Raw genomic sequence first — 8,760 nt, 5'->3', positions numbered from 1 at the left:
CGGGACGGCATCGCCCAGTCATCAACTGTCTATAAATGTACCCGCTTCTTATACCGATTTGGACACGTCTGTTGTTACCTACACCATTAATGTAAATAAAAACATTTCAGAAACAAAATACAACCACAGGGGCAAAATAAATCCCAACTACTTCTCATTGGAAAATTACATCTCCAGCCATGCACAAAAATGGCAACAGAAGCAAGGATAACACCAGCACTCTTATGGCAATCATTCACGCTGACACTTGCCCTATTGGACCTAAAATTTCTCCATGCTATATGGAACGTATATTGCTAATTTGCCTGGCTAGTCAACGAGACAGTAACATAAATAGAATCTAAGCGTGTTTGGACCATGTTTACCTTGCGCTCGAAATGAATTTGAATTTTAACTCTTTGTTTGCAGTAGGTTGCATGCATTTTATTTGCGTGATTTTAGTGGTCAGCCGACACGTGTTTTGATCTCACAGGGTCTCTATCAAGGCTATGTCATTGGTGGTTGTTGTCTGCTGGTGGTGCTCGGGTGTGCGTCAGTTAAGGCTTAATGCTTCCATAGTTGTCACCCTGTTGGCACAATTATCTGGCTCAATGGCCCAGTCTGCTCTTGTCGATGTTACTCCAATCTTAACGCCCAACCTAGCACCGCCAGCAGGCAGCAACCACCAGCAACATAGCCTTGATAAAGACCCTGTGTGGTTGAAACACATGTTGGTTAACCACTAAAACCATGCAAATAAAATGCACGCCACCTACTGCAAATAAAGAGTGTACATTATTTTCAAATTCCTTTTGAGCGCGAGGTATCCTGGTCCAAATACGCTCAAATTCTAAACACGGGTGTGTGAGCAACACCTTACCCTCGCATCTAACATGTCCAATCAAAGCCTAGTGCCCAACTGTTTCTAATCCAGGGACAGGACATCCTGTGAAATCAAAATGCTGCAATCCTGGGTGCACTGGTAACTGAACTGCACAGATATATGAAATCAATGGCTCGTTATTCAACCTGGAAACGACCCTCTCCACCACTGCTTGCTATCAACAATCATCAGCCAAAACAAATGCAACACACATGAAAGGACCAACTGCCACGAGAAATGCAATTCTATCTTTCACCACCATTTCCAAATGCTGCATACCAATGGAGTAATTTCTTTTTCCTAGCATGTGTTGCACAGGAGTCTGCAATCTGCTGCTGTGTGTGTGTTTTGCATTACGACTCCCATGATCCCATCCATTGACTCTGCTGTCAATGTCTGATTGGAATGATTGTCCAACTTATCTGACGAGCCAAAGGTTTTCGAACCCCTGACTAGCAGTGTGTGAATCATAATGCCATGGTTCACAATTCAGCATCTGCATTTCACTCGTTGGTCATGGCAGCTGGCATTGTCTCCCCTTTCCTGGTGTTACACAGAGGCGTCGCTAGGGCGGGATTGGGGGGCCTACAGCCCTGGTCTTTTGGTTGTAGCCCCTGATAGTAACTCAGGGGATACAACCAAAAAGATAGCTAGCCCAGACTCCGGACAATCCCATCATTAGCATAGCCCCAGATCTTATCCAAACCGAGCAACACCCCTGAATGAAGGTGTGTGTGTGTGCACCACTTCATTTTTACACAATTGTAAAATGTAATTAGATTTCCCTTTGCTAAAATGAAAAGGTATGATGAACCCTCAGAGGAAGCGATGTGTGCCCTTGAAAGCTAGCTAACAAAATAATGTTGTGAATCACACAAGATCACTCCATTTTTAAAATATCTTTACATAGAATTATTTTTAATATATATATATATATGCATACTAGACATGTACCCCAAGTACCAACATTTCTATTAAAGTGCGTCCTTCAATAAATATCCACAGATTTACAACACAAAGGCAGGAGCATGTAGACACGATGGAACCTGCGAACGGCCAAAAAGGACAACGTATTTCAACCACAACTTTTTTGTTAAGTATGGGGATCGATCGCTCATTGAGGCTGATGAGTTTAAGAAAGTCAAATCTACATAAAGGCAAGTTCAGAAATAAACACAGGAGTGCCACTTTTGACCAGCATCCGAAAAATACACGTACAGGAATGTAATTCTCAATACTTTTTTCAATAACGAATTATAGTTGTTCACAGCATGTAACAGGTTAGTTGTATGCTTGTTGTTCTCCGTGTTAGGGTTCAAAAGAAACTGGTTTTGAGTTTAATGGTTGGAGCAGTGTTTATTGTCGGTGCAGGCTGCCTGGCTGCCGCTTTTGCCTTGCTGGCCTGGCTTGCTCGGATGGCAGTCTCTAGGCGCATTTTAAGGTCCGGGGCAGCTCCCATTATGGTTTTAAAAGCCTGCGAGTGAAGGGGACCGATTCGCATGAGGTCCTGAAGGGCAAACTCATGGAGATCCTTGGATACAGGAGAGGCTGAAGCAAAGACATGCTCATCCAATAAATAAGAGATTAGGGTTGGGACAAGCAGGGCAAGCAACTGGACACGGTTATGTTCGTCTGCTAGGGAAACCAATGTTTCAAGAACTTTGATGCCTTCCTGGACTGCCAAAAGCTCAGCACTGCTGGCTGGTTTATTTTTCTCCACGGCTTTCAGGTTCTCCACCAGAATTGGTGCCAGGGAATGGATATAGGGCGTTGAGAGGGCACGGTTTGAATGTTGAAAAACAGAAAGTAGGAGCTGGTAACTTTTGGCTTGAACCAAGGGGTCTGTGGAGTTCAGGGCATTTTTGAATCTGGTCAAGCACCCATTTTGCAGTGACTGCACACCAATGACTTCGGCACTTGCAGACCAAAGGAAAAGGACGATAGCCGTCAGCATGCTGACTTCATCCAAGACACATTTGGACTCATGGGGCTCTGAATACTCCAAGATGGATGCCAAAGCGCTGCGGATGAGGCTGCTCCATTGCTTTTGAGTTTTGTCCGTCCTGGCCAAGGGTGAAGATACGATATGTTTCATGCTTTGTAACGCTGCACTAACAGGTAATGGGACTTGGCCATCCACAGACTTTACTGCAGTCTCTTTTAACACCCTTGTGGTTAGATAAAGGACTGTGGGCAACACAGTCATGCACGCCGTTGGGGGACACAGCAATGGGAGTTCAGAAAGGATGGTTATAGATGCAGCCACCAGGCGAGCGCTTTCTTCTGGCAGCTGCTGTGGTTTGTTGGGCGCATGGTTTGGGGAGGCTGACATCTTGATGCTGAGCTGCGGCAAGTGACGCACTAGGATGAACATTAACAACTCCATAGCAGCAAAGACTAGAGATTTCCCAGGAACGATGCCACCACTGTCTTCTCCTTCTACTTCCGACACACTCACATCTCTTTCTTTTGGATCATTTTCATTTGCAATGTTCTGTTTTTCTTTCAAACAGTCCAGAGATGCTTGCACAATCTGTTTTACAACTCCAGTCACAAGCAGCTGGACCAAAGGAGGATCCCATGTTAGCAACAGACGATGCAGTACATTCAACAACTCAACACTGACCAGCTGGTCTTCTGCAATGTGCGCGCGGGCACAGGGGGAATCAAGCAAAGTATCTAGTGCCTGGAGGCAGGCTGTGACATGTTCAATGGGTTCTTCTGGCCTAGGGGTACAGAAGAATTGTATGCTGACACCCAGAATTAGGTGGAGGTTTTCTTTAGTCAACTCGGGGAGAGATTTATTCATTACAGGTGCCGCAGTTGGTGCATCGGGCGCTGCTTGTTTTTGTGAATTTACTAGTTCCGTTTCTTCTTCTATGGACTCAGGGACATTAACTTCTCTACTGTTAAGCCAAAGTGCCATGGCATGTAGGATTGGAGCCCAAGAATTGTGGTAATGCAACCTGGCAGTATCTATAGTCTCTGGCGTGTAGAATGCACCCCCGTCAGGCGGGAGCTGACCAGCAAACTCCGAGGGCAATGTCAAAAGTGCATAATCTTTGAGGGCAGCAAGCCAGAGGCAGCTAAGTGATGGTAGCTCGGGCTGAACAAGCGTTATCAAACTGTCTGGGGGAAGCTCGTCACCAGCCCCATAGCCATCCTCATCGCCATCTTCTGCGCTTACATGGGGCCGTTTCGGTGCGGCGTCGGCTTCTTTCTTGGTCTTCATCGCCACAACATAAACTTCTGCCCAAGCTTTTAAGACAGCCAATTTTTCCATTGTGGCAGCACTCTCCCTGTAAAGTTGTCCTGAGGACCCCTTTCCCGCTTGCACCTTATCCAGGGAAGAGACTAGCAAGTTATGAACACGTCGGAGATCGTTCAGGTCACTGACTACTCCACTTCCGATCCACGTACTGCAAACACGGCAGGCCTTTGCTGTGATATCCGACGGAGTGTCCTGAGAAAATGCTGGTCTCAGTGCAGCTCCAACATTGGCCTGATATTGCTCCAGAATCACGTGCCCTGGAAATTCTGGCTCCGGGACTGATGCAAACTTTTTGATGATGTCCTCTAAGGCCTGAAGACCCGCCATCCTCAGCTGGTTGCTGTGATCGGTCGATGCCATGAAAGCCATGCGAATCAGGTCAGAAAGATGGAGCACCAGCAGGTCATTTTTTTTATTTTTGAGCTTGGCTGACCGGGCAGTTGCCAACTCAAAGTGGGGCTGTTGGGTATTCTCGCAGAGTGTGATAATGCGACACAGGCATTCAGCCGCAAACACACGTGTGGCCCATCGAGGAGCGACTGACGGTTTTGATTTGTCATCATCTCCTAGAGTGGTAAACATAATATCATCATCCATTTCATCCTTCTTCTCGGATTCGTCGTCTTTGCTTCCTCCCACGGGGCCTGCAGCACTCATATCACTGGAGGCTGCTAGGACATCCTTGCACAGCAAGAGCCAATGAGACAGCTTGTTCACTGCTAGAGATGAAAGCATATGTCCCAGGGTATCATGGATGTCGGAACACAGTTTCCGATCTGTCTCTCGGTCTAACATTCCAAAAAGAACTCCCTCAAGCCCAGTCTCAGTTATATTTATGCTGCTGTTGTCTTTGTCTCGTACAGTTTTTGCTAAACTCATAGCATATTCACAGACTTCTGCGGCTTCTCTCTGTGCAAGTTGCCGCAGGCATGCAACAGCTGCTCGACGCAGTAGCAAATGCGAACTACAAAGGTGAACGCAAAGGGTGGGAACAAGGCTGGATAGGTTGACATGTCGTGGTGCAAACATATGTAGCTGCTGGAGGCAAGACACGGCAGCTGCTTGAACAAGAGAGTCTGAATGGTCCTGCATGATTGCACAGCCTACCAAACACGATGAGCGGATTGTTGAAATGGTGGCGCTGTTACCTTGCAGTTCAGGTCCGACTGTAGTTATTATAGCCCCTAGGCACCTTCCAAGGCATTGGTGCACCTCTGTATGAGAAGGTGGAACCGTTAAGAGTAGGTTGAGTACCAGAGACAGCGTTGGTTCCACATATCCACGATACATTGGTCCACTAGAATCTACTATCAGGGCAAGGGAATGGAGAGACCAGGTTTGGACCTCGGGAGAAGTGCCATCTTGTGCCAAGGCCAACAGGATACTAACACTTGTCTTTAGATGCTGCCCAGAGCCAATTCCACCAACATAGCGGTGTAAACAGCCCAATGCCAACGAATGGCCAGTCCTGGACACAACATCACGTGCAGACTTTAACTTGTCAAAGCTGTACTGAGCCATTTTGGCAATAAATGTTGCTTCGCCAACAACCTGAGCCATTCTGCCAAGAGCTTCCCCAGCCGCACACCTCAAAATAGGATTGGAATTGTCCAATGCACCCATAACTAGGGTTAAGGCAGATTTACGGACTTCCTCTGGTCCCAAAGTGCTTTTATTTTCAGCTAGGCCCTTTAATGCACTGAGCACAGCAGTAAAGATATTAAGTTGTACTGCCTGCTGCCGCACCCCTTTTGCTTGCTTGACACACTCTGCAAAATGATCTAGCATCTGCAGCCTGTGTTTGAAAGAAACGTGAGGGAATACGACCCCAAACAGGGCCACAGAGGCATCAATGACAGATACACCCAGCGGTAGAGGACCAGGAACAGCCTCCCCAGAAGGAATGCGCAGGTAGATTGAGGAGGGGTCATGTTCCAGTGCACCGCTGCCAGATGCACTGTTTGGCTGGAGCTGATCTTCAATTGATTTATGGTCCGTTTCCTGCAGCCACGAGCCAAGCAGAACACTGTCATCATAATGGCAAAGTGACCTGAGAAGAGATGTAGTCGTGTTAGCAGAGTTATCCGTCAAGGTAAACTCTGCAACCAGTTCACGGAGGAGCGTATTAAATGACCCTTCATATGTCTTAGGTGGCAGCAAAGCCAAGATGTCATAAAGTCTTAGGCGCACCATAGCTGCACTAGCTTTCAGGTGTGCTCCATGAGCTTTGATCACAGATGGAATGTGTGACAACATCGTCATGGCGCACTCGATAGGGGTCATTAGTTTTCTGATAACATCCTCTGTAAGGAGTTCAGGACAGTGAGCAACAAAACTTCTCATTGCACAAAGTGCTCCGGCACGTCCTTCAAGTGTCACTTGCCATGTAAAGGAGTCTCCTTGTGCCTTTTCTGCTTCCAGTTCCTTCAAGGAACGAGGAAAGACATTTCGCCACAACAAAAGCATTTTGGGTAGATGGTAACGCACGACTGTTGGGCCCAAAGTCATCAGCGCTCCAAGCAATAGCCACCCAGCTTGAGTACGCTGCAACGTCATCCTGCTGTTTTGCAAAGCAGTCCGCAGCAGATCTTCAGCGATACTAACCAACATCTTTCCTTTAGCGTGAGGAATACCCAGAGGGCACTGATATACACCTCCTAGCAGAGCAGCCATTGCAAAACTGTAACCGCTAACAGCCTCTGGTGACGTCTTTAGATTGTTAAGTCTTTCTGCACACTTGTCTAACAGTGGTGTGAGTTGAAAAGGCAAGGCTACTGCCACACAGCGCATACACCATGCAGCAGCAAGTCGAGCTGCCATGCTGGGATGAAGGAGGACCGAGGTCACGGTCTCCAGAAGACCTACAGAGGGTTCTTGAATTAGAGGTGATGCTGTAGCGTTCAAACTCTGGACCAGACTGCCTAGTTCTTGAAGGGCGCACACCATGACATGCTGACTTGATGCAACATCAGATGTTCCAGTTTTATTTTCATTGTTGTTCTCATTGACCACCGCTTCAACTGATCTCATTTGTTTACCAATAGCTTGGCAGATCTCCTTAGCAGCAGCAATCTGAGCCTTCTCCCCTAACAAGCTTCCAACAGTCGCCCTCAGAATGAAAGAAACACATCTTCGCGAGTACACTGCCTCTACGTGGGTTTGAGTGGCCCTTGGATGGGAAACAAGATCCAAGACATGGGACAAAAGTATTGCGAAGTTGCGCTCCAGCCACTGTCCTCCCAAGGCAGTGACAAAAACAACATATGCTTGTGTAACACCAACTCTGACTTCTCGACTGATGGACGCACCACCCTTCAACATCTCGCCTCCACTCTTGAGGAACCCTGAACCTCCTCTGAGAAAACCGTTGGACAACAGTTCCAGCACTTCTTCCAAGGTCGCTCGCTTTATGTTCTGGCGCATCACTGTGGCTTGCTTTGGCATTAACGCTGTTGCCATGACAGTCCCCAACAGCTTTGATACTGCAACTCGAACGCCATAATTGGAGTTCTCCAGTGCCTTAAAGCAGAGCGTGGCCACATTCTCTAGCTCCGTTGTCCACATGAACACAGCCTCATTGTGCAACTCCAGCAGACATTTAGCAACAGCACAACGCACAGCCATGGATCTGTCTGTCAGAAGGGAGCGGGCATTCTTGTAGATGTCGCGGTGGTAGGACGCAGCAGCGCCACCCAAGCCACCGAGAACCTTCTGCAAACTGAGCAAGATCTCACTTCGACCTTGAGACTCAGCACTTTTTATGGCCTTCAGGAGATTATTGATGGTTTCTGGGAAAGTGCTGCCCAACATCCTGCCCATCTTTCCATAGAAGGCGCCCACACATGCAACGGCAGCCAGTTTGGTGGGGAGGTAGGCTGCAGTGTCATCTTTGCTCTTGATCATTTCATTGCACTTGTCCAGGGTTTGAAACACTGTAAACGTGTCCCCAACACTGTACAGTGTTGCAAGATTTTCGGCTAATAATTTCCGCGTTGGAGGCCCAGGGGAGCTGCCTATCAGCCCGGTGAGCTGCTCAACCAGCTTCTTCTGTTTCTCTTTAACATCAGTCTTGTTGGCAGCGACAATGACTTTATCCAAAAAGCGAAGCCACTCGAAGATGAACACTGGTTTCTTGGGCTCGGGGATTTGAGCCAATGCTTCTTCATTGAGCAGGAGACTGTGGGCCAGCTCCATTGCTGGATAAGTGCGCAAAAAACGATGCGGAGGCGGCGGCAGCAGCCGTGCGGCGCTCTAGATATTGCCCCGCACCTGCTGCTAGTCTCCAGGGATTTATTCCCACCGGAAGACCTTGAACGAGAGATGATGGTGGGGAGGCGGTCACCACTTCCGGTATCCGCGGCTCGCTCTCTCTGTCACAGAGCTGTATCCACCATGGAAATGGAAGACGGACCCCTGGAACCAGTGACGGAAAGGGAAGAAAGACCAAACACAACGCGCCCCACCTCCCCCATGGAAACAAATGAAGGACTAAGAAGAGTCGACCCGCCTGAATGAAACTATTCTAACTGCGTAGCGTTGATATTTTAGTATTCTTCCGCGGAATAAACCCCGGGTTACTGCGTAACTGCATGTCATTTTAAAAAGTGAGTGGTTTCGGTTGGTTGCA

General features: G+C 47.8%; 1 protein-coding gene across 1 annotated transcript; it reads right to left on the bottom strand.

Moving 5' to 3' along the window:
- Nucleotides 1-1,750: 1,750 nt before the first annotated feature.
- HEATR5B (HEAT repeat containing 5B) lies at nt 1,751-8,537 on the bottom strand. The gene has a single exon (XM_069638047.1). It carries the CDS (start codon nt 8,325-8,327, stop codon nt 2,178-2,180), a length of 6,150 nt encoding a protein of 2,049 aa, XP_069494148.1. The 5' UTR covers nt 8,328-8,537; the 3' UTR covers nt 1,751-2,177.
- Nucleotides 8,538-8,760: the final 223 nt, after the last annotated feature.

Source organism: Ambystoma mexicanum, chromosome 14, assembly GCF_040938575.1.
Source record: "Ambystoma mexicanum isolate Mex_15411 chromosome 14, UKY_AmexF1_1, whole genome shotgun sequence".
In the NCBI taxonomy this organism is placed as follows: domain Eukaryota; kingdom Metazoa; phylum Chordata; class Amphibia; order Caudata; family Ambystomatidae; genus Ambystoma; species Ambystoma mexicanum.
This window is presented reverse-complemented; position numbering and strand designations above follow the sequence as displayed.